This window comes from Coenobita brevimanus, chromosome 86 (assembly GCF_032717465.1).
Source record: "Coenobita brevimanus isolate Jiangsu-jjx chromosome 86, ASM3271746v2, whole genome shotgun sequence".
NCBI lineage: Eukaryota > Metazoa > Arthropoda > Malacostraca > Decapoda > Coenobitidae > Coenobita > Coenobita brevimanus.
In genome coordinates, this window is record NC_137039.1 from 32,604,984 (window position 1) to 32,632,677 (window position 27,694).

Below are 27,694 nucleotides of genomic sequence, written 5' to 3' on the forward strand. Positions count from 1 at the left end.
TGCAGTGCGTCCCTGCGTCCAAGGCCTGGAGGGGCTGGGTTTACAATGGAAGAGTTGAGAGGTAGGATGGGACTGGAGTGTATTGGTGTTGTGATGAGGAGAGGTAGATTGAGGTGGTTTGGACATGTGGAGAGGATGGGGGATGATAGTTGGGTGAGGAAGGTGAGAAGTGTTAATATTGGGGGTGGGGTTATGAGGGGTAGACCGAGAAAGACATGGGACGAGGTCATTAAGTGTGACCTTAGGGTTAAGGGACTGAACAGGGAGGCTGCAATGGATCGTGCAGCATGGAGAGCCGCCATTAGGTGACCAAGGCCGACACATGCAAGCATGTTGGAGCCTTTAAAAACGAAAACGAAAACGAAAACGATTTCATCTAGTGAAGTATACTCAGTTGACTTCCAGCCACTGTGCACAGGGGGTCATTTGCTTTCAACACATCATCCACTGGATGTAAATAAAGTCAAATATTACATCAGAGAACTTAACAAAACATTTTGCCCACTCAGTCCGTGTAACTTGTCACAACTGTCTGATGTGTACGAGCATGCAACGGGGTTTATAAACAGCATAATAAATAGATGCTTCTTAGAAAGTAATTTTGTGCAGTCCAAGAAATGTTCTTTGCTTAGGCCCCTAATCAAGAAGTCTGGCCTTGATGTCGAGAGCATGACAAATTATCGTCCTGTCCCTAACCTGTCTTTCTTATCCACTGGTATTGAGTGGGGCATACTTGATCAACTCTACCACTACTGGAACACGACAGAGTTGTTCCCATTGTTCAATCAGTATACAGAAGATACCATTCAACTGAAACTGCATTAACAAGGATTCTTAGTGGCTTGATGGCAAACACCTGTAGTGGGATGTCCTCTTTCCCAGCTCTGTTGGATCTGTGTGCAGCTTTTGAAACAGTAGGTCGTCAACAGTCATTGGATGATCTGTATTTTTATGGTGTTTGTGATAGTGCTATTTTGCTCCTTAAGTTGTATCGGTTGGACAGATCTCAGAGAGTGGTTGTTGATTATGCTAGCTCTGATTCTGCTCCCCTTCTGTTTGGATTCCCTCAAGGATCAGTTTTGGGTCCAATTCTATTCAAACTCTACACAAGTAGTTTATCGTCCTTGCTTGATGCTCACAACATGTCCTATCATTTATGCAGACGACACTCAGTGCCATGTTAAGATGTCAGATATTAACGATACCAAGACGAAGCTTGCATCTCTAATGTCTGATATTAAGAGGAGGAAACTTAAGCTGAATGATGGTAAAACTGAGATCATCATCATCAGAGGAAACAGAAGGGGTGACGACAGTGATAATGTCCAAGCTTTGAACATTGGTTTGTCACAGCTTCATCTAGTCAGTTCTGTTTGAAATCTGGATGTTTATTTTAATTCAAAGTTAAATTAAAAAGAATATATTAATTAAGTAGTCAGAGGATGTAACTTGCATATCAGAAATCTGTACCCTGTGAGAAAATTCCTGAATAGACATTGCCTCTTAGCATTGGTCCTTGCTGTGGTCTTGTCTCATGTCGATTATTGCAGTTCACTGTGGATTGGTCTTCCAGATAATATACTAACAAAATTTCAGTCTGTGTTGAACAGGGCAGCAAAGCTTATCTTTGGTCTCCCCCCGAGAACCTCGACTACCCCGTTCCTAATTGAGCTGCATTGGTTACTGGTAAAGGCTAGAACTGAATTTAAACTGTCTTATTATATTCAAGGTTCTTAGGTTTGGTGAATCGAAGTATCTTGCTGAATTGTTAAAACTCCCTTCAGCACACCCAGGTGTGATGTTGCATAGTGAAGGTGATTCCTCGTGTCTTGACGAGCCTGGAGACATTCACCAGTCATCTTTCTCTGATCGTTCTTTTGTGTATAGAGCCCCTAGATTATATAATAAATTGTCATTGACTATGAGAAAACTCTCTTCTGTTGAATCCTTTAAGAGACAGCTGAAAGCCTTTCTTTTTTCAAAATGCCACGACCTGGAGAGATGTACTATGACGGATGATTATAGGGTTTAATTATTACCACTTTCATATTTTTTTTATTGATGAAGTTTGTATTGTATGTGAGAGATGTCACAATTCTTGTAACTGTGAAAATAATGTACAGTATATGTGTGTCGAGCATTAGTGAATTCCCTGTGGAATAACTGGCACTTATGAGAAACAAAAGACCATTCATTCATTCATTGCCAGACGCCATGTATCCCAAACGGGGTGTCCAAGGGCTTAGAGTTAATTGTTTTACAGGGAGGGGCACTAATCCTCCACCAACCCCACTTGACACGTAGGAATGCCAACAGCATCTGGTGTTCCCAGGCGGTCACCCATCCAAGTACTAACCAGACCCAACGTTGCTTAACTTTGCTGATCGGACGGGAAGCGGTGTACTCAACGTGGTATGGCCGTTGGCGCAAAAGACCAGATTATTATTATTATTATTATTATTGTCATGCAGGTTAGGGAAAGGCATGGGTTTGACCCCTGGGGGATAGGGTTGGGTGAAATAATCAGCAGGTAATGGGTAATTGGCCTAATTGGCCACTTTGCCGATTAACTGGTAATCAGCCATTTGACTGATTAATCAGGGCTGATTAGTTGAAGAAGCTTATTTCTGTCTTTTATACTAACCTGCAAAACATATTAATGTCATTGTGTGAGTATGTTGATGTTACCAAAACTCTGATACTCTCTCCAAAGCATTTACAGTATTTCAAGCAAGTTCCTATACAAATGTATATTAGTTTGTACACTACCATTTCTAGTAGCATCTAGGATCACCACAAGAATGAGAAAAAAGGCAAATTTTAACAAATTACAACCAGGATGCACAGAACGAGATGTTGAAAGAAAGTAAAACTAGACTATAGAAGAGTGGCAAATGGCTAAAACTATTTGCCCTTTATACAGGAAATGGCAGTTGAGCAGTAAACAGAGTTGAAAATAACATTAGGGTGATGTGATTAACTTTGTGCTACCAATAAATTCGTGAAGATTAATCACATTTAAAATTTCTCAATGCAAGTATACCCCGATACATGGTACCACTAGCTGCAATACCCTGGCTTAGCAATGGGGGTGGAAATACCACCATACGGTACCCCACCTAATGATGGCCAAAACCTGGTTTAAAAGTGGGTTTTGATTTTTTTTTTTTTTACTGATTTTGGTGATATTTTAGACTTAAACTTTGTATTTAGGCTGATTAATAAACTGTTTTTAGACATATTAATGTGTTTTGGTAATAGGTAGGGTGAACATTGTCATTTTGGGGTACAGTTTACTAAGTTTGATTTTTTTCCTCAGATTTTTTTAGGGAGAGGGGGTTTAAGTGAGTTATAAACTGCCTTTAGGCTTAGTTTAGCTTTTTTGAAGCTATCTGTGGGTTTAGGTGAGCCAGAAACTTGTTTTTGGACCTATTTGGGTGGGTTTAGGACTTGGTTGGGGGGGAAACCCAAGGCTCAAATTCGCATCCCAATACTTTACATGTTAAATCTGCCCCGATATACGTTACTGCGCCTAGCGATGGGTTTGTACTTAACCAATTGCGTTAGTGGTAGGTGGTGACGACCATCATCCACACACTTGATGTAGTGCTGTCTACTTCTTCGTTAGCCTTTATCATTCTTTTTCTGTGCCTGCCCTCCTCTCTTCCTATTTCTTCCGTCTTTCCTGTCACTTCTTATTGCTTTTCTTTCCTTTACAGGTGGCTTTACGATGAGTGACAAGCCAAACAGTTTCCTGTGAGCCAGGAAACCATTTACAACGCTGGGTGGTAACCATATAACCAAACCATACGTGCTTCCTACGCGTCAACAAGTGGGTTGGTGGAGGGTTATTGCCCCTCCCCGTAAAACAAATAACTCAAAGTCAAATGGCCACCCCTTACGGGATTATGGCATTTGGCAATAGATAGATAGATAGATAGATAGATCATTAAACTGGGGTATCCCTGTACACTGTAATCGGCCGATTGATGGTATCGGCTGATTATTGACTACCAATTATTTGGTAATTGGCAAAACTGCTCATCGGCCCAACCCTACTGGGTGATTCTCAAAGCATTTGTGAGTTTTACTTCCCTCATCCAAAATGTATTTCATATCCTTCCCTTCCCCACTCTATCCTCCTCACGTGGTTCTACCCACTCTCCCCGGCACGAATTATTGTTTGATGCACGGCCAGGCATAAGAAAATATGATGCTTATGAATAGTTTCATTTCATAATATAAAATGGCAGACCATGTGTGTGTGTTTGACATGTATGAAAATGTCTAGTGGAAGATATAGTTGTATGATGGGTCACAAAAGCATCAGTGCACAGAGGGTCTGATGCCGACCGAAGACATTCAAACAGCTGCTGACATTATCAGCATCTCATTGTGTATGAATAATTTCTGTTTGTGTAAACATAACATTTGTTATATGTTTACAATAGGATTTTGCTAGTTGGTGATATATGACGCCTCCCGACATCAGGGCTACCAGTGTGTGGTAGGTCAGACATTAATATTTCAGTGACGTTCGTTGTGAGGTCCTATATGTTTCACATATATTGCACACCGATGCTTTTGTGACCCATAGTACATACAAGTACACATAAGGCATAAATGATTGAGCGAGGACAAGGTGGTAGGAACAGAAAGATGATGACAGTAAAGTAAGGCCGTATAAGAATGAGCAATAATCAGCAGAGCAAGATTAGGATTAGACATTCATTGCTGGATAGGAAGGGCACAGTGGTTGCTGCTAAGTTTGTGTTGCCAGAGGATGACTAGTACAGGATTAAACTGATATTTAAGCTGGGCTGTGGTACATGGATCAAAGAGCGCTACTCTTTGTATAGCAGGCGTGAACAGCAAGGCAAGAAGGCACTGTACTGGAACAGGGACTTGACAAGGCAAGGGAAGATGAAATTTTTAATGGGCAGAACTCTGGACAGGATTGAGTGAAGCTGAATAAGATAGGGCATAACTGGACGTGGCAGGGGTGAATGAAGGGTCAGCTACTAACACTTTAAGAACCAGAACTGCCTGACATGCTGTAAACACCCTGGTCAAAGTTTTCTTTAGCCTCTGGAGTCACCTAGGGTCATACTTTCATCAGCTGTGGAGGCATTCTAACACTTCTTCCTGAACATTTTATTTTCCTTACTTCACCTTAATATTCAGACCTATGCCTATTGTATTTTTCACTATGAGTGTATTATGTTTACATAAGCTTATGTATCATAGATGAGAGGATTAACGTACCATATGTAGCAGTTTTTCACTTGATACTCTCTTTATGCCTTTAATATCGTTTCAGTATTGGTGAAGTTTGTATAGATATCATAGATGAGAATATTAACATACTATATGCAGAAAATAACTTGTAAGGAAGACGTGGTAGTAAGCCTACGCTGACGAGAATAGGGCCCCCCTAGTCCTGTACATAAACTTCATGTAGGGCTGCATCACCTTGTGACACCGCCTTTTTTTTTTTTCCTATATCACAAGTGACTTTTTGGCATAAGTGCTACAAAAATTACATATCGTAAATTGAATCTAAAAATCGTTGCTTGCCAGACTGTATTGTTTATGAAGTTGGATACTACTTCTATGCTGTTTGCAGCATTTTTTACTGATCATTCTGCTAAAAGTTGCCAGTACAGTATATTGTATTACATGAATATAATCAGCTATAGTCAAGATTTAGTAAAAGCATTTTATATCACAGAAAAAAATTTGATGACCCAAATCTTCAACAGTCACTGTTGAGGCACCAGGAATCAGAACAAATCCCTTGGCCTCATTGATATTCCACCTGAATAACTGTGCCATGTCTCTTTCTTACCTTCCATGCTCTCAGTCTGAAAAGGAAACCATCTGGGAACCCCGTGCCACAAAAGCCAGACAGATTGAGGTAGGAGTCTGATGGTCGTGTCTTTTGCAACGCTGGAACTGTCAGGCATCAACTTTTCAAGCTTGGGAAATTATCAGTTTGCCTTTTATTCACATTCAGGATATTCCATTGATTGTTCTGCACATTATTGGCATGGGTAATTTGTCTTCATTAACCCAGTTAGCCTGGGATGTCTTTTATTTAATTTTTGGCATCTGTTGATTTTATTCTGCTTAGGGTAGAGCTTTCAAGCTGGAGGGTTTATATACAACCTTCATAAACCTCCTAGAATATGAGAGGCCTTTCCTAAATTGAATGAATTTGTCTGGTTGCCAAAAAAAATATACATAAAATGACATCACTTGGATTCAAAGGGTTAACTTCACATGCAGAGGGTCTTCTTCTCTCCTACTTGAATGAAGTAATGTAATGCTAATGCCGGTACTGTACCTTATTGTACAGTATTTACTTCTTTTGGCAAGCAGCAGTAGCGTAGCCATTCATGCAAGTGCATGTTTGAATATGGCTTGGACGTATTAGGCAGCCTAGTTTGGGCTACAAGTTTTCTTTTTATCATGCCTGGGTTCTTGAGGTATGCCAGAACTATTTCCCCTATCAGTAAGTGTACGGTTTTGCCCATTGAATTTGGGGACATCTTTTTCATTTTATTCTTGCCATCTGATAATATTACTGAGCATTTGGTTAGACTTCATATTGGAGGGGTTAGATAAAGCCTTAATAAACCCTTCATTATGAGAGGTCTTTCTTAAGTTAAATAAAATGATCTTTTGGCAGCAAGAGTAAGCACACACAAAAAGAGGACCTCACTCAGATTCAAGGGGTTTATGAGCATGCAGTGAGGGTTCTGTGGTTGCAGTCAGTGTATTGTGCTTGAGGTTGGTCTGGACAGAGTTAAAAGGATTTAGGTAGAAATGGCAGTAAGAACTTTCCATTGGTTTGGAATCTAAAGGAAGGGTGGAGCTTTGTGTTTTTTGCTCTGTGCATTAATGGTTGTGTGTGTAGCATGGAATGGCTAACTAATGTTCACTATTTTTTTTTTTTTTTTTTTTTTTTAAATCTCCCTGCCCCCCCTTTTTTTTTTTACAGGAACTAATTATCTTTTTCTCCTTGCAGATGCTTGGTTCTTTTAATTATTTTCACATTTTCATGTTCTCATTCTTAGAACAATATTGGATTGTTGGTGTTATATAGTGAAACTTGATGTTAGTGTTTGTCTTGTTCCCTTTGTCAGGCTCCCAATGCTTGGAAAATTGCCACAGCCACGCGTATATACTTCATCCACCTCAGGCCTTCCCAGGACCCCTTCCCTCTCCAGTGTGTCTTCCTCCCCCTCCCCAACCCCTCTCTTGGCCAAGACCCCCTCCCAAACTTCTCTGAAGAGCTCAAAAACTGACCTAAATAAGCTTGATGGGTCAAAATCTGACTTATCAAAGTCAACACCCCGGCTGGACCTGTCAAAGGTGGCTTCAAGAGTTGACTGTGGGGACAAATCACTGCTCAAGAGGCCCCCCTCAGTCTCCTCCCTGGATTCTGAGGGTGGAGCAGCTGGAAGCCCTAGAGGAGGTCCCCAACCCACCACCCCTTCCAAGACTGCTGCTCCAACCCTCTTCCGTAAACCTGTTGTCCCTACCCCTCTTAAGGCCTCGACTTCCTCCACCTCCTCTGCCTTCGCCCCCCGCACCCAGGCCAAGTATGACCCTCCAGTACCCCCATCGGAACATGTTTTATATACTAACCACTGTACAGAATCTTAAACTACTACAGGAGGCATATACATTACAGTATTGCTCCATGTTAACTTCTTGCATCTCCTCTCATTTGGTATGTTTGTACGCATGGAACCAGCCGCATTAGACTGTATAGACTGCTTCACCACAGGATGTCATGTATACTGGGAACTAGTATCCAAGTCAGATTATTGATATGTGGGCGATTTAGCTTTATTGGTTAATTGTGATGCCGCTCTCTCTCTCTCTGTTTTTTAAATACAGTCTTACTAGCCAACTTTTCATTACAGGATTTTGGTGTACACAAGTGTTAGCATTGTGCTGTAGTGCATTCTTGTCAGTCTTTGTAGATGTTTAGACAGAAGTACATGATTGTTTTTTGGTGGTGGTTTAGTATTGGAAGGACTTGCATAACAAATTACATTTCTTACATCACCAGACAAGTCTTGAGCAGTGCATACAGTGATTTGCATATATGTTGTTGAATGCTAACTGTTTAGAGATATCCCTAACAATATATATATATATATATATATATATATATATATTCCCTCTCCACAGGTCTTTAGTCTTCATCCCGTGAAACACTTTGCCAGGGACAGACTGTCAAGAATAGTATATAACAACAAAATATAATTTTCTCTCATGATTTTTACATTATTGATACAGCACAGATAATTTGTACTTAGTCTAATCAGAAATTAGCGCTATGTATTAACTCGGCGAATTCATCTTATATACTACTGCTACATAACCCAGATTCTATGAGCATCTCACAAGTTATGAAGGGACATGACAGAACACTTATTCATTATGCTTTCACCAGGAATATTAAAACATTAATGTAAATATCCAGTAAAATGTTGCTGACATTAATGATACCCTTGTATGTATGCCACTTTCAGGTACCTTACATACCATCATCTATGCCTTTTATGGAAGAAGTAGCTCCGGTCTGGCTTTTACAGACATGTTCTCTGTGCAGCAGATTGTTTGCTTTTTGCATGCAGTTGTCAGTTATTTTGTAACACATTAAGCTTTTCAACTCAGAGAATGTTATTACCCAAATTTTCAGCAGCTAACTAGTGCAGCAATTTAAGTGAAGTTCTTATTTAATGTTTAGTAATTGTCCATATATAACTTAGCTTTCCATCAATAGCATGTCCTACTGGCTTGTACTGCTTCTCAGTACTGATTAGATACCACAGTACCCTCCATCATTACAAGTAACATAAGATGATGATAATTCTTTGATTAAAACCCTACCAGGTAATCCCAGTTTTGTGGAATTGAGGAGCATTAAAATCTTTACTGGCAGTAGCTTCCATTAGTATGTGTTACCAGTAATGGTTTTACTCTACTGTTAAAGGTGTACAGGTGTAATTTACACTCACTTCAGTGATGTCACAGAAATAATTGAGTTTCTGAACGTTGGTTTGGCAGATTTTGATAGTTGTGAATCATTCGAGTTATCCAGTATGTGTGAAAATGCAACAGTCAAATTTAGTTGTGACAGTAATATTGCCCATACCAAAGAAGGTTTGCTGAAGCTTATGAATGATTATGGTATAGTGATATTTGAAAATGTGTAATTTGTGTGTTGTCAAATACAGTACTACAGTTATTCCCCTCCCATTCAACCCCCTTGGAAGTAGTGTGTGTCAGCCTCTGTAGTGTCTCTAGTAATGGGTGTAGAAGGTTAAGTGGGAAACAGGAAACTATTTGCACAGTAGTCTTATTTAGTCTGTGATTAGAAAACTTAATCCATATTGTATACTAACCATTAGTTTGTTACGCATTTTGAAAAATGGTTTTTGTGTATGGGTGTTCATGAGTATGTGCTTGAGGCCATGCTAACATTGATTCTGCTTGTTTTTTTTAGGCTCCTGTTATTGAATGTTATCTCAAGTGACATGTTTTGATGGCATAGTTAACTATAAAGGAAGTTTTGATTGTCATTTGCAGAGTAATGCAGATATTATATCTTCCTACATTTTTCATTAGCACTCCTGTAATACATAGTTTTTTAGATTGTGGTCTCTGATGAGTGAATGAATGAATGTCTCTAATGAGTAGTGTAATTACTGATGATAGTATTGTAGTGATAATATTTAAGATCTGACATCTGCCAATGGAATGGTTAGCAGTCAGATCAGTGTGGCATGTGAAATAATATCCTGTCCATCTGCCACATTTTCCCCAGACTTCCTCTGGGCAGTGCTGGGCGAGGAGTTGGCCAGAGGGAAGAAAGGTCCCCCAGCAAAGAATCTTCACCTCGTGGAGACATGAAAAAGGCATCTTCATTTGTTGAGGTAAGTTTGGCATTTTGGGGATGATTGCTCTTGTATGGGAAAGAAGTTGACATTTTTATTCTTTGGTAGATGTGTGAACCATAAAAAAAAAAAAAATAATAATAAATAAATAAATAAATAAATGCTGATGGTAAGACCTTTTAGGGGAGCCAGGATTATGGGGTCTTGAATAATGTGTGAAAAATTGTCTGGCCCATTTCATTGGATATGTTGTTGACAGAGTTCCCTTCTTTGTGATTTCTCCCTCCTTGTGTTCTGAATCCTACTGTGCTCCATCCATGTCTGGGCATAATGATGATGATGATGATAGGTGGTAGGTGGGGGTGCTCACCATTTAACCAAATTATGGTGCCTGGTGGTTTAGTGGGTAATTATGGTGCTCCAGTCAGATTGAGCCAGTTAAAGTTTATATCCAAGGGGTGGTTGAGGTTTATTGCTTATGTAATGCCACTCAGGGATGAGTGAGGGTGGTCACTCTCATCTTAAATGTCAGGACCAACTTGCCTAGCTCTGAGCTCCTACGCTTCTCATGGGGCAACATAAGATTGGATGATGAATGAATGAATGAATGATGATAGGTGGTAGGTCATCCACTCACTCAATGTAGTGCTGCTTTAGGTGCCTGCCCTTTCCCCACTTCCTTTCTTTCTTTCTTTCATTCTGTCCTCTTCCTTCTGCCTGTGGTTGACTCTGCACTCCCTCTTCTGTCTTTCTTTCCTTCATTCTTTCCTCTTCCTTCTGCATATGGGTGACTCTACACTGAGTGACAAACCAAATGGTTTCCTGTAGACCAGGAAACCATTTACTATGGTGGGTGGTAACCATACAGTATAACCAAATTATGGCTCCTGGTGGTTTAGCGGGTAATCAAGGTGCTCCGATCGGATTGAGCCTGTGTAGGTCTATATCCAAAGGTTGGTTGGGGTTTATTGCTAATGTAAAACACACTCAGGGATGAGTGAGGCTGGTCACTCTCATCTTAAATGTCAGGACCAACATGCCTAGCTCTGGGCTCCTATGCTTCTCATGGGGCAACGTAGGACTGGACAATGGATGGATGATGATGATGATGATAATAGGGTGATGATAATGATGTATGGAGACTGAAGTAAGGTTAAAAGGGCTTGTGGAAGTGAGTTTTGATCGTGGAGTAAGGTAAAGCTGTAGAAATGAGGATGGATTCAGAAATGAAGGTATTGTATGACTCCTGAGGTAAGAGTTGTCAGAATGTAACATTTTACTGTGCTGGTATTAATTCTACATTAAGGGTCATGGCTGATGAGAATTATGAAACAGGATCGGCAAGTACTGTATAGGTAATGGCAGAGGAAATTAGTTTGGATGAGTGATTTTAGTTGAGAGAGAGAGAGAGAGAGAGAAAAAAAAATACAATGAGAAAAGTGGAATGTAAAAGAAGGAAGAGTAGGGTAAGGAAAAGTAACACAGTGCCTTGGTGGTAGGATGCTTCTCTTATGATGTGCTTGTGTCCTGAGCTGATGGTATGGGTGCTGTTAGTATGTTGTTTCATATACTTGTATATGTTTGCTCTTTGTCAGTTCATCTTGATAACATACAGTATATAAACTCCTGATAATCATGTGTAGCCGTTGCAGCATGATTACTTTTCAGTTGCATCACTCTCTACTGTACAGGCATCCCTACTTCATTCATGCTTCACTACATTGGAGAACAGTGAATTGTGGCTGCACCTCTTTTTCCAAGGAGAGGATTTAGTCCTGCAGTGGACCTAATATGGATTGGAACTGTTACACTATGTTAGTAATATGGAAGATAGGGAGTGGAGTTCTTAGGAAAGGACATGGGTAGGGATTTTGTGGGATAGTTGAGGAGACTGTAACTGAGGACAGGGAAATGCAAAGAGAGAAAAGGGAGAGAGAAAAATATATATATTATTAAGAAGAGAGAATAAATGGAGTATAATTGAGAGGAGAGTGGGAGAAGGAATTTTGAAGCAAATTTTTAAGGGTAAGTTATAGCCGTCATTGTATCATTGCAATCCTGTGTGCCCTTTCTATTTTCAGAAGAACATTTATTTGCTCTTTGTCTGGTGGCTATTCTTTTCTGTTCTCATGGTCTTATTCTTGTGATGTATATGTACGAGGCAAAATACAGTATGCTATATAATCGGTATCTCTTTCAGGAAATAATGTGTCCATTGTAAATATAATATTTGAAGTTCCTTGTGTTGAAGTCCTGTTGATGATTCTGTTCATATTTAATGTGTTTGTCTGGTGTCTGCTGTGCTGTCATTTTATCATACTCTGTGGGTGTGCTGGAGAGTATGCTCTCTTTCTCAAATTGAAAGACTGGATATTTGTATGCTGAGTAGACTGTGCAAGGATGAGCTTTCATGCACTTTCTAGCTCCAGTAGTGGTACAATAGAAACAGTACATTATGGAGTTGTATGTGTGTGTGTGTGTTTGTGTGTGCACTAGGTCTAAACTCACTTCCCACACTTTGCCAGCTCTCTGCAACCCCATGCTAAGGCTGCTTGAACTAGCTCAACCCGCTGCTAATCATCATACACGCAAGATTATCTCACTAACAGCATAGGCCTAGCACGAGTCTCTTGCTGAGCATAAACAACTCATCAATTGCTTTTACAGTGTGTCCTAACATGCTAATGCGTTTTCCTTACTGACTGCCTGAGCTTGCCGTATCAAAGACTAATTCAGTAAGAACTAATCAGTATTTGATACTAATGGATTGTAAAGTATACTGTAACTAAATTACAGTATTTGAATGAGTATTGGCACTATTGGTACAGTTTGTGATAATTTTTATTGTTTATGGTGTAACTTGATTGTTAATCACCTCTCTTCATAGAACACTGTATTATAATAAAGTCACATATATCAGAGATTTATAAAGATAATAAAACTGTAGAAAGGGCGTTATATATCCATAGTAGAGCTGACTAGCAGTCTTGAACTCCATTATCTTGTATAGCAAGCAGAGACTTTAAATACTGGTACACCTGTATGTATACTGTAAGTCATACATTACAGACAGACATAGAATCCAGGATACACAGCAGATATCCTCATTGATATGTAATAGATGTCACACATATGGCACTTTGACATAAAAGTGATGTCCCCTGCCTTCTTGCTCAGTTATTGATATAAATGACAGCACAAGTTTATAGCCAAAGTTAATAGTTCAAAAGCCTGGAGCTTTTGGTCGTGAAACCTGATTTTTCCCTGTTTAAGTACTGATAATGTATAGTGTTTATTGCAGATTTGATAGTGTGATTATTCTTGGTATATGATTGAATATTTACCATAAGTGTCCATTTTTCAAGAATTAAGAAATTAAAAAGGACATCACCCAGATTTAGGGGATTAATTATTTTTCCCAAGTGGGATAACTATAGGCAGTCCAAAATTTTCAGGCAGGGTATTGACATATGAGTGATACTTAGAGTGAATTTGAGAGTGGAAAACAGCAGTTTGGCAGAGTTTATTCAGTCACTGATATACAGTACACATATTTATTTTTGTTTTTATAAATTTTTATAGGAAGTAATAAGGTCATGTGTGCTACAGTGGGTCGTAGATATGGCGTATGTGTGTGGTTCTGAGAAGGATTTGGATGATATTTGCTTGTTGCAGCTGATTGTTGTCAAGAAGAAATATACCGTATTTTGATTGATGTTTCAGAATGTCTATTTTACTGATATTACAGGCTATAATGAGCTGAGGTGATGCATACAGTAGATCCTTGATTTTCAGTACATGCCCTATTTGCAGAGAGGTCCCAAATTTTTCCAGGTGATTGGAAGAAACAATAATTTACTTAATTGTTGTTAAGTTTGTATACTTTTGAATCCATGTGATGTCTTATATTAGTTTATGCTTGCTACCTCCAGAAATTATTATTCAGGTTCGGAGATACTTATGGAAAAGATGTCTCCAGGGTTATTGGAGTAATGCAGAAGATTTGGTTACAGCCATTACTATGGGCAACATGTGCCCTATCACCTATCCTGCGCTCTCTCTCTCTCTTTCTCTCTCTCTCTCTCTCTCTCTAAAAAAAAAAAAAAAAAAAAAAAAAAAAAGTCTATTGAATCCTCAGGAAGCAACATGGGTGACTTTACAGTACACCATATGGAACACAGACCAGTGTAATAGGAGTCATTTGCTTTAGATTCATGAGACAAATTATCAGTCCATGCAGAGAAAAGCATCAGTGATGGGACTTTTGTTGCTAATAACACTGTCATGATCACAGGTTTGCCAACACTTTGCTGCAGGCTGAAGTGATGGAAGGTTATTCTGTTTGTATATAACCATTTATGCTAGCAGAATGAAACACACATGAAAAAGAGTATTGTATTATGATGAACACAAGAATAAGAGTTTAGTATTATGAAGCACACAAGAAAAAGAGTATGAGAAGGAAGGATTCACTGATGTTTGAAAGGAATGAAAAATACGAGGCATAATGTAATGCTGGCAGGGAATTATTGGTGAACCTTTTCTTGTGATAGCACAGTACCTCATGTCCCAGTCTAGGGGTATGCCAGCCCCAGTGGCCAAAACTTGTAAGAAACCATTCGGTCTCTCTTGCTCCATCAGTCTGGTGATATTTTCAGTTTGTATTGTAGTTACCTCCAGACAGCCTAAATTCAGCTTAGGGAGAAACATACGATTGTTCAGAGATAACAGAGATTGCTTCTAATTCCCTGACTACAGAAATCTTTCCATAGTTGAACAAAATACAGTACACCTTCATTATACAACTGCTTGGTATTGTGTACGATCATTCGCTTATACAGTTAGTAAGAATTTAAGTTTTTTTTTTTTCACACATGGTTGCAGTGATGTGCAATTTCTCATATGATTTTTTTTTTCTCACAGTTACTATTGTTGCAATGCTAGATTCATTATGTGATCAGTTGTTATACGATAGGTTTTCAAAAAAAAAAAAAAAAAAAAAAAAAAAAAAAAAAATGCTACCCAGCCAAAAAACAAGGTTGTGCTGTGTACTGGAATTTGCAAGTGTATATGTACAGTACTATAAAAGATGTCACTAAAGTCAAGGGGTTACTGTAGAGTGATCATATGAAACTGAAACTTGTGCCTCATTTCCTTTATGTCCCAAAAGATGGGAGAAGTAATGCTTTGGATCATCCCACCACATGTGAATATGGAAAACGAGATCAATTTTGATGATCATGATGATGATGATGCTGGTGTTGGTGGTGATGGTACTGGTAAGATTGCACTACAGTTGAAGTTTTGTCTTAATTGGAGATTGCCAGAATTCATAGTTTTCATTTGTTGTACACAAACCTCTGCATACTTTACGAATAAAAGTACGGTACCATATTTAGGATCTGCTGTATATCTGCTGATGTTTACAACCTTTTAATCATACTGAAGGAGTCCCTTGTCTGACTCATTAATATTTGATAGGTTTTTCACTGGCGCACCATCAGCCTTACTTGTTTTACAAAATGTTTTTTGATGAAATGTTATCCCTCATTCACACCTCCTCCCCTATTTATCACATCACAGGCTGGCTTTTTGAAAACTGAATGTTACCTCCCCTATGTACACCCATTTTTTATCCTGCACCAATTTTGTGTCAGTTCTAGATGATGTTCAGCTTCTTGCTCACCCAGTTTTAATTGAAGTTTTTATAATCCTGACTCCATCAGTCTGGTGTTGTGTTTTATTGATTTGTTTATCCTTCCTCCAGATTATTTTATTCGGCATTGAGGAGACCCTTGTAATGAAGGGGTATATGAAGGCTATATCTAATCTCTCCAGTTTGAAAAGCCTTTCCAGAGTTGAATAAAATTTTCTGGAGGAACCAAGAGTAATGTGAAATACATCATAAGACTGAAGGGGTTAATAGTCACTATCACAGCTTACAGTGGCTTTTTACAAAGTCGTTGAGATGTTCCCTTTTTCACTAATGTAATCCATACTGCCCTCATATAATTTGATGGGGTGTTCCCTCTTTCCTCGTAATGTACTGTAATCCACACTGGCTGTTTAAAAATTTGGTGGTGGTTTTTTTTTTTTTTTTTGCTTGCACTGTTTATGTCCACCATGGCTGTTATTTCGAATTTGATGTTACCATCTTTAGTGTCACACCAAATTTTAAATACTATCACAGGGCCTTACCCTCTTAATATAAGAACAGAGAGCCTTATGTAATACAAAAGTCACTTTTTTTTTTTTTTTTTTTTTTTTTTTTTTTTTTAACTTTAATTTTTTGTGTTGGATTGAAAACAAGTGCAACATTTCCATATATTCTCTCTCTCTGTCTGTCTGTCTGTCTCTCTCTGTCTCTCTCTCTCTCCCTGAACCAAAATTGTTCATTCAAACATTGCTGCTGCAACATCAGATTATTACTTGACCAAAAACCATAGTAAGAACAATAGTGCATAGGGATAAGAGTGTAAGAACAATATTTTATTAATTCTCTATTTGTTACTGTACTATGGGTCAAAAAAGTATCAATGCACAATATGAGTAAAACATCTGGGACCACAGAACGAAGATCACGGAAATATTAGTGTCCGACGTACCACACGTTGGTAGCCATGATGTTGGGAGGTGCAATATATCGCCAACAAGCAATATCCTCTTGCAAACATTTAGAAAATGTTATGTTTATATAAACAAACATTGTTCCTACACAATGAGATGATAATGAACGAATGTTTTCTGTAGGCATCGGACCCCCTATGCGTGGATACTTTTTTTACCCATAGTTCACGGTAATTCATAAGGAGGATAAATTTTTACATTGGTTAACCATGCCATTCTGAGCATGAATTTTTCTCTTTAATCTGGCTACCACTAGACAGTTTTATTTTTCTTAGGGGAAACATCATACTGGGAAGGGATTAATTAAGGCTATATTTAATTCCCTTACTTTGAGAATATATCCCAAGGTGAGCAACATACTTTGGAGATAGTAGGAATAATATAAAAGTACATTACTGGCCTGAAGAGGTTAATCTTATTCATGCTTATTCATTCATGCACTAGGGAAGTTGTATTGAACACTTTAAGAACTGATACCAGTTTTATGTTTCATTTGCTTTTCTTTCACTCTGAGTATTTATTTCGCAGTTCTTGGAGGTGGTTGTGGATCATTGTACAATGGTGTTTAAAGTATTATGATTTGCTTTTATGAATTTCTTATACACTCATACTTGGGTACAGACACTGCATTTTATTATATTATGTGTTGCTTTTATGAGTTTCTCATATTATACATTCATACTTGGGTACAAATGCTGCATTTTATTAATAATTCTCTGATATACACAATTTCTGATAACTTTTTTGAGAGATTTGTGGGATTCTCTTGTCAGAGTTCGTATATGCTTTAGTCTCATACCATTTTCACCTCATCAACTCTGCTAATGCAAGAGGTATCAGTGTTACAGTCAGTTTCACCACAACCATGGTGTTGCTGTCTGTGTCACTACAGCACCATAGTTATTGCCTGAGTTATAAGCACAACACCGATACTGCTTTGTCTTGATATCATAGTGATATTAATTGATCAAATGAAAGAATTGTGCCCACATGTGGAAAGGTTGTGTATTGCAAAGATAAAGCAGTTTCAGCCCATCCCTATTCATACCTGAATAGGTCTCATTTGAGTTGAAACTGCTGCATCTTCCCCATTAACAACCTTTACATAGAGGGATACAGTTCTTCCATTGATACAGCAGTCTGTACAGTGGCAGTTTTCTGGCATTTGAGATTCTGATTGACAAAGAACTTGAAAACTAAAAAATATGGAGAATAACAGGAAGACAATACTGTTTGTTCAATTCCATTGTTCCTGAAATTACACTTGACTTTTGTCATACCTGTATGTTCCAATGTGCGGTATTTCATATGCAGCTTTTAAGATACTGGTAATACAGTAGTATAACTGCTTCAGTTAAAGTAAGCAATGTATTTAAGATTTTTAGATTCATAAAGTATACCAGATTTTATGAAACTGTAAGATTTCAAAATGCAGGTTCTCACTGCCAGATTGAAGACATTTTGCTGTAGAGCACTATACCACTACACTGTATTGCTATTGCTGTGACCATCCTCACTCTTGAATTAGCTCTTACACAGTTCCAATTTCCCTGTCTTTCTAATTGCAGTCACCGTACTCAGGCACGCTATGACAGAGCCCCAGTGGCAAGTGGATAAAATTGGTGGGAGGGAAATGCAGAAAAGAACTAAGTTCTTTTTCTCTTTATTGTTTTGTATTACATATAGTATGATTTCAAAGCAAGAATGATCATTGTTTTAATTACTCTTTATAAACAAATTATAGGAGCACAGGAAACGTAGGTGAAATGTACTAGTTTAGATGCTCAGATGAAATAGAGAAATGTAGACAGTGTTTAGTGGACATGGTTTGATTATATGGACACTGGAAAGTTGGTGGTTTATGAGTGCTTGTAGAGGAGGACAAGTGACAGAAATTATAAACAATGCAATCTGGCAGTTGATATGATTTGGCCCAGTAGGAGAGGTGGTTATAATGGTGGAAAATATTTGCTCAGTTTATTTGTTGATTTACTGTTAGGTAGGAGGTAAATGCTGCCTGAATCATTCATCATTCTTTCCATTTAAGGAGGACAGAGCACAGGGCTTTTTAGGGCTGTCATGATAAAACAGCACTTATATAACAAATGCATAATATGTACTAGTGTTTGAAGAATACACAACTGCACAGTGTGCTGTTAAGGGAAAAGTATTGGCTCCACAGTGTGTCCTGCTTGGCTATGTTATTTCTCAGGGATCAGCAGGTGTTGTTATAGGCCAGAAGCATTCTGTAATTTATTGTATAATGGTAGTTAGGTTTATGTGTGTGATGTAGGTTGCATACCGGCAATCATTCATAGGCATCACCTTTATCTCCTTAAGCTGGGGGAACTTACTTTTATGATACAGTATTTTGTATGTTCCCTTAAAATGACATGCACAAGGTTTAAAAGTCATATAATGTATTGTATGTACCGTAATATCCAGATGGGTATACTGTATTTGTTATATACAGAACAGGCTTGTTAGCTTGCTTTACATATAGTTTTATTGTGGTTATCAGTATATCTATGAATCACATGTTGAGTGATTTATTTGCATAGTGTATATATATATATATATATATATATATATATATATATATATATATATATATATTGGAAACAGAGGTTCAAAATGTTGATTTTATTAAAAATACCACCTTTCAAAGCCAGCCAAGGAGTCCACTTCTTCTATGAAATAAATTGATTTTCATTTTTAACCATGCTCCACTTCCCCATCCCTTCACTACATATTTAGCTGCTTCTTATCCCCTGAATTTCTTATAAAGATTACCTCCCTCCCTCCCCCTTCCACCACACCATCACCACTGCCACCACTGTTACTTTCCCTCCCACACCAGAGGCATAAAGTATCTGTAAGTATAATAGATTTCCCCTAAAGAAATATTTTTGTAGATATTCAGGCTAGAGCATGATTGCAGTTGAAGGTACAGTACAGTTCATAAGTAGCAAGTTCAGAGAATATTTAAAAGTAAAATACCTGAATATACAGATACTGTATTTGCATACAGTAATAGGACAATCAGTTATTGGCATATTCTGCATTTCATGTGGTGGTTATATTAAGTACAGTACATGGAAAGGTCCATGTAATGTTGCAGCTGCAGGTCCATGATAGCAAGTAGATGACACTGATTACTAGTCATTTAATCAAGAGGATGGACAGATTTATATTGGTTAATATGTTTTAAAGTAGAGACTTGATTGCCTATAATTTTACAGTAATATGCTGTGAGACTTGCATGAGCATTGAGTTAATCCTGCAAAAAACCAACTGGAAAGGCAAATTCTTTACTGTCCACGGGAAATTGTATATCGTACTTTTGTTGCCAAAGCTAAGTTATAATGATCCACTGGAGTTACTGGAGTGTTGAAGAGTTAGAAGTAAAAGATGCAGGCGTAGTTTCTCCATGTTTTTCTTTCTGCTTAAGCTGAAATAGTAATAAGTAAATATTTGTCACTGTTTTACCTTCACTTGATTGAAATTTGAAAGGAAAGAGAAAAACAGGGAATGAAACAAGAAGTAGAGGACAAGACACCAGACTTTAGAGAAACCAAGATGATGGATATGTGGAGGATGATAGGCACTTGGTGTTAAAAGAATGCAAGCTACTGGACATTAGAGGAAGACGAGGTGATGGGCATTGAGCGAAAGTGCACCAGATGTTAGGAGAATACAAGTTACTGAATTGGATATTAGAGGAACACAATATTGTGGATATTTAGAAGAAGATAAGGTGTTGGACATTTAGAGGAGGACAAAGTTATGGGACATTTAGAGGAAGACAAGATATAGTACTGGATATTTCAGGAAGATGAGAGGGCAACAAGGTATGGGGCATTTAGAGGAAGACAGTGCAGTATTGGATGTTTCAGGAAGACAAGGGAGGAAAACAAGGTACAAGACATGTATTGGAAGACCGTCTGATAGATATTTAAAGAATACAGTAAAACCTCTCTATAAAGGACTAATTTGGGCCCAAGCCATTCCGAAAAAAACAAAATTCCGATAAAAACGACATCCGGACTTCCCCCTGCGGGCCCGAACTTTTTCTGATATCAGACATTAGTCTGGATCACACCAATGGTTTTTAAACTGTTTTCACTACCTTTGCAGTACTGTGCTGTTTTATACAGTCACCACAATAATCAAATGGTATATATAATAATACTGTACTGTACACTGATAAACATGTCATTTATTTACTTTATTGTGGTGAACATAGTTGAAGTGGTCAGGCAGTCTGGACTGCTTCAGGCTTTATTGGACTTTTTTTGATATTCTGTATAAGAATTTAGTCTGGTAGTGCCTCGATTCCGATAAAAGTGAATTCCATTCTGTGGAAGTCTGTTATATCGAGGTTTTACTGTATTAAATACTGTACAATACTCTGCCTAATTTAACATGGCTTAAAATTGCCATCTTTATCTTGTGAGTTGAGCAGTAACAAGAGATAAATGCTAGAATAAAGTGATAAGATAGTGACAAAAATATTTATGTAAAAAATATAGAATTGTCTCAATCTGCTACTGAGCCATGAGCAGTTTCTGCAAAGTGACTAAATCCTCTGTCAAGTTAAGGTGGATAAACTATAGGCACATACTTAGATGACAGTGTACTGGACAATAGAGGAAGACAATGTACTGGTTATAGGTCCATTAGTGGTTCCATGTCAGATTATTTGATGTGCATTTTATTTTGGTAGAACCTGATTGGCATATGATTCTTTTTTAATTCAGCTCATTCATTGCTTTGAAAGTTTTATATATGATTTTTTAGTTACTGTTATTATATTATAAACTGTGACCTTCAAATTAGGAGAGGAAAGGAAGGAGCTGGCTATTTATCTATCTTAGTAATTCCCCTGTATTGTAGGGGGAAAAAATTCACTACAGTTTCTCCAATAACATAACAAGAGCATTGTAAAATAGATATTCACTGTGGGTATTCATCATGTAGACCATAATAATGGTATTTATGGTACTGTACCTTCATAGACTTCAGTTGTATTGCACTGGGAGAGTTATGCCAATTTAACTTAACCTTTTGAGTCTTGAAGTCTCCCTAAGCTTCATATATTTTTTTTAAATAATAAAGTCTTCGGTATCATTGCTGTATTCAAGAGATTAATAGGGCTAGGATTTATATTTTAGGTTAAGAGGATTTCCCTTAAGCAAGATTAAATTAGCTGGCATTAACCATCATGAAATCTGTAGGTTTCATTTCTGTACCAAAGAAGTGTAGTTCTTGAACATAGTGTATTAGTATATGATATTTGAGCCTGTGTAGGGTTGGTAGCTTGCTTGCTTATTGTGAATATCTACAGCAGACACTCAGTATATGCTGACACAATAGATGGTAAGACTTACAATCATGATGGTGATTGTAATGAAACACATGCTGAAACTGCCTTGTGTGACCTCGTCAAGCAAAGCCATGCCTAGTAAAAGTCATAATTTGTTACAACACATTGAAATGTAATAACTGAAGCCTTACTTGGTAGCAAAACACATTTCATAGCAAAGTGTCCTTTGTTCTTAGCCATGACATACGCCTTATTTAAGAACAGATCGCATTGAAGGTTGATGACTGTCTTTTTGGCAATAGCTAACTTGGTCAAGTCTGAGACATGACCTATTCCTCATTGTCTCAGTAATTATAATAATGATAATGATACAGTAATCAGGTTTCTTATTTCTCAAAAGTGCTGATTCTTCCTGAGGAATTTACTTCCTGAGGAAATTACTTGAAAAAAAACTTTGCAGTGCAACTGTTGAAGAAGGTAAAATAATGTAAGCATATATATATATATATGTGTGTGTGTGTATAATGTATCGCTATTATTTTTGTGTGCAGTATAGAACTGCACCTGTGGCCATGGCATCAGTTAAATTCTGTAGCTTTCTGTCATCACATTTCCTTCAAGATCTTAACTTCTCTGGGAAAATAAAGTCTTGAGTTGCCTCTTAAAGCAAACAACAGACATTACCTATCATGTAGATAAGGGCAGCATATTGTATTGCCTCATTGTAGCCTAAGAAAGAGACTTCTCCAAGAAAGATGATTGTCAGACAGCTTCCAACTTTTCAAGGCGCAAAGTATCATTGCTTCTCTGCAGTATTGTGCCAGAACAAGCTGGCGAATGTTTCAGTAGGTCAGCAAGATACTGCACTTAAGTTCACCAAACCTAAGATCCTTGAAAGTCATAAGACTGAGTTTAAATTCTATTTTAGCTTCTACTGATATCCATGACAACCAATGCAACTCTATATGGAATGAGGGTTTACCTTCTGTTTTCCCTTAATATCAGTCTAGAGAGTATATTATACAGTGTGTGCAAACTCTACCACTTGAGTTACCAGTAATTTACAATATTTTAAGGACAGTTAAACCCAATTTTAAGGTAGGTGGCTGTTGCTGATTTTCACTCTGGCTTAGAGAAAAACTGCTAAATTTTGGTGAAATATAGAATCATGAAGTACTGTAATGTGGTCTTATTACCATATTTACCCATGGAAGGAAGAACAGTGTAGATGTATATTTATAGATCATTTATGGAGATGGAAATATAATTAAAGTTCCATTTCGAATCAGATATTGTTATTCATCTTTAGTCATGGTGCCAATTGGAAATAAGTATTTTTTTTCCTCAGCCATCCACAGTAAACAATTTCATCATCATCATCATCCAATCCTACGTTGCCCCATGAGGAGCGTAGGAGCCCAGGGCTAAGCAAGTTGGTCCTGACATTTAAGGTGAGAGTGACCAGCCTCACTCATCCCCTAGTAGCATTACGTGAGCAGTAAACCCCAACCACCACTTGGATATAAACCTTCACTGACTCAGTCCGATTGGAGCGCTATAATTGCCCACTAAACCACCAGGGGCCAAAATTTGGTTATATGGTTATCACCCAGCATAGTAAATGTAACCAAATTTTGGCGCCTGGTGGTTTAGTGGGCAATTATGGTGCTCCAGTCGGATTGAGCTGGTGAAGGTTTATATCCAGTGGGTGGTTGGGGTTCATTGCTCATGTAATGCCACTCAGGGGTGAGTGAGGCTGGCCACTCTCATCTTAAATGTCAGGACCAACTTGTTTAGCCCTGGGCTTCTGCGCTTCTCATGGGGCAATGTAGGATTGGATGATGATGAAGATGATGATGTAATTTTGTTTACTGTGGATGGCTGAGGAAAAAATATTGATTTCCACATGGCACCATGACTAAAGATGAATAACAATATCTGATCTGAAATGGACCTTTAATTATATTTCCATCTCCATAAATGATATATAAATATAAACAAAGGTTAACATAGAGTAATCTCTTGATTATCCATACAACCACTACCTGTACAATCCATTACTTGGATGCTGCGATCTGGCTGTTCCAAACCAATATTTGTACATTTTTTCCCACTATCCAGACAAATGCTTGCGTCTGTTTGGAAATTATGGTTGCGCGAAAAATTCCGCCCGGACAGGTGGGAGTAGCCCGGTGGCGTCACAGTGTCTGGTTGGTTAGTTTACCCCACATCCGCCAGAGACCCCCCCCTTCACTAAATCTTAGCTCCCATGTGGCGACATAAACAGTTGTTATAGCGACACACATGGTGGTTTTTGTGGTTGTTCCCATCCTGCATCTGGCCTTGCTGTTCCTTGCATGCCTCTTCCTAGGGTGTGTGATGATGGCCCCTTCACCAGGGAAAAGGAAGAGGGTAGTGCTGACTCTTTAGAAGCAGAATATCGTGGGTAAGATTGATGTGGGATGGTTGAATCGTGGGTGTTGACTGATTTCATTCTAGCTTACTGTACTGTACCATGATTTTATTCTATTTTACAATGATTTTATTCCATTTTACCAGTACGTTTTGTGTGTCCACTGCATTGTTAAGTCCATTTGATGAGGTAGAGTAGTGTTAAACAACAGGAACAAGTGTTGTATAATGTACGTTAGTGGCCTTTTACACTGGCTCTCAAATTTAGGTTATTTATGAATGGGGGCCAAGGGGGAAGTCCGCTATCCAGACGGAGCCACTACCCAGACATGCCTTTGGCTTTATTATGTTGGATAATCGAGGGATTACTGTACTATGTAGCAAGTTGCACTCAGACACCTACAGTATCTGTGTATTATCGGAGGCAACAACTTACTGACATTGAGATGACTTTTCCAGGACATAAATTGACTATTGCTTCAGCACAATACACCATGTTGCGTCACTGAACACTCATGTTTTGCTTGCCTTACGTACTTTCTAGTATAGCTATCTGGCAAGAAAGATTTTTTTTTAAGGTTCAGGTACCAACCACTACATTTTGGACAACTTTACCACATTATTATTACACTTCTTAATAATATTGAATTGTACAGTTTCAGTACTTGATTGATACTGCTATATACTTGCTTCTGAACCAAGAATGTCATACAAGAATTTATGACTGTAATTGTCCTTCAAGACATGTCAGGTATTTTTACATTTCATCTTCCAATAAATTATTTATAAGTACTACATTTGCAGTGCAGTATGGAACTTCAGTATTTAGCATAGAATTTTAGTGAGTAGTCTCTGCCACACTGTATGATATGTACAGGACAGTGCTCCAATTTTTATGATTATAAAACAGAGTATGATTATGGTTGACTATATCATCTTGACATTATGTTTGGTGTGGAGTAATCTGCATAATGGTAATGGCATCAGCTGTGGTATTATGAGTATAGATTATGCAGTATCGCCATTTGATGAACTGCCATGATTGGGTGTCTGCTGTAATTGTAGTAATTTACAGTAGTTTCTTAGGATTGTAAATTTTCTTGTCCAGATAAATGTTTTTCAGGTTAATAGTTATTAGTTTGCAGAAGCAAGATTTTTGCAAATTTAGCTCTTAAATTCATTCGACAGAACTCAGAATTACATTTTTGTTATATATTTGCATAAGTTTTTGAAAAGAAAGGGAGAGCTTAGCAGAAGATTGTTTATAGAGTTGTATGTATCACTGTTTGACATAAAACATGGATTGTTATCAGTAAGTGAGGAGATCATGAGAATCTGTAAGGTCAGTTCATTAGAGAAAATATTTATACAAATTAAAGTGATTGCCAAACAAGTTCAGTGCATCCTTCAATATGTGGCACAGTATATGCACATGGTAGCGTGAAGTACTTTATATAATGAATGACAAATACTTGTATGTTTTTAAAGTACATTATTTAGTTTTGAATGCATATATGATCTGCAGTCCAAACAGAGTTCACTTTTAAGAATAGGTTCAGTTTTTATTTGGCTCTTTTTTTTTTCTTTTTTTTTTTTTTTTTTAAAGATTTCAGGTATTTTTCATATATTTTGTATAATAGTAAAATTGACTCCCATATATATTTTTTGTACAAGTTTTTCCATGTCAAGCTTTTGTAGACCAAACTAGAATTGCTGTTTCCCCTCTGTAGTCATATTTTTCATTGCTTCCACCACTAGTCAGGCCCCTTTGTCCAATTTGCAGCTTTCATTCAATTGTTTTAGACTCAAACCATGTTTGCTGGTAATAGTACCGTACTAGTAGCGATTTTTTTTTTTAAACTGTATTTTGTTGCAAGTAGGTGATACTTAACTTGTGGCTATGACCCTCCTCCCTCCCCCAAGCCTAAGTACATCTCAATAAATATTTGCTAAGTGATACATAACACAGGTAGAGATTAGCCTTTATAGTTTCCAGTGAGTAGCTGATATCTCTGTCAGTAACACATTCATTCAGAAAGAAGAATAATGAAAGAGTGTAGGAAGACAGGAAAGGCAAGCATAACTTGGGAAATATCATAGTATTAAAGTTAAACAAAATGGTGCGATAAATACTGAAATATGTTATACTTATCTGAAAACGAGATGTGCAGTATATGTCAATCCATGATGATATGACATAGGCAGTAATTAATGAAAACGGGTAAGAGGGCAGGTGAATCTGGTGGGAACGTCCCTCCCAGCAAGCCTGGCAGTTGAGGAGGCTGGTCTTGTCCACAGGCCAGGTCAGGCTTCTCCCACCTTGGCCGAGGAACTGGAGGCAGTGGGAGCCCTCGGGGCGTCCCGCGCACCTTCCCGCCAAGCCCCCGCACCCCCGAGGGCACGGCGGCAGGGCGGGCCAAGGGCGAGGTAGCCTGTCAGACTGAACAAGTAACTGTCAGACTAACTGTGCATGACCTGCTTCTTTTTTGCCACCTGCTTTGCACGCACTGACCTGTAGGAGAGACCTGGCTACCTGTTTATTATTTCCAAATATTTGATGGTCCTATGCAAGCACGGTGCATTGTTCTGATGGGCCCTTATTCTTTACCAATATTGTGAACCAGTTGGACACAAGCAAGTACAGGCTGAATCCAAACCAAGCACCCTAAGTCCTCTGTACCCTTACTGAATCCCAGTGCTTGTTGCTTGCTTGCCTGCTGCTCCCACACACTTCCCTTCATTTTGGGTGATTGTAAGTGAGAGTAGGGGTGGCAGGGAAGTAGCTAGGGCAATGGTGGGGTATGGTTCTGCTGTGAAGTGCCTCTGCCCAACATGGAAGGTAAATGAGCAAGGAGTTTCTATTCTAGGGTAATTGTCTCATTTTTATTTACTGCTTATCATTACCTTCAATCATGCATGCAAGCCTGACTCCATCCTCCATCCATGTATTCCATATTCCTTTTAATTTTGTTGTTGTAAAATATAAAGAGACCTCATAAATGATCATAGTGTGTGTGTGTGTGTGTGTGTGTGTGTGTGCGTGCGTGCGTGCACATATGTGTGAGTATGTGTGGGAGATGGGTAGCAGCCAGTAATATACCAGGTTTCATGTGGATTGTTTACAAAGCTTTTTGGGGTTTGGGATACTGACTGTTGCTGCTGTGTGTTGTTTTTCTGTTTGTTTTGAGATGTTGGTGGTGCTCCCTATCTCAAGTGTGTGTTAGACTTTGCGTGTGAATGTACAGCACTCCTGATTTAAGCATTAATACAATTCATTAAGTTGCCATTATCCGTAATTGCTTAGGATTGGTTTATGATTCTTCAGGCATTAAGCCTTTCATTATTCTAGTCTTGTAGTCTTGCTAATGCTAAATGAGTTTATTTGGTTGAGAGAATCATAAGAGTGTGAGAA

The 27,694-nt window shown here is 38.2% G+C and overlaps 1 protein-coding gene and 1 non-coding gene across 2 annotated transcripts in view; one reads left to right on the forward strand and one right to left on the reverse strand.

Moving 5' to 3' along the window:
- The window catches only part of LOC145410796 (dynactin subunit 1-like), a 102,705-nt gene that overhangs the window by 28,752 nt on the left and 46,259 nt on the right, over window positions 1–27,694 (forward strand). The window contains exons 6-7 of the mRNA XM_080280909.1: window positions 7,149–7,607; window positions 9,848–9,956. Of these exons, the coding sequence (XP_080137035.1) occupies window positions 7,149–7,607; window positions 9,848–9,956 (568 nt within the window). The remainder of the gene's footprint in view (window positions 1–7,148; window positions 7,608–9,847; window positions 9,957–27,694) is intronic.
- Window positions 2,308–2,426, reverse strand: LOC145410865 (5S ribosomal RNA). Its single transcript, XR_013899318.1, has one exon. It is a non-coding gene; the product is annotated as a 5S ribosomal RNA (ribosomal RNA).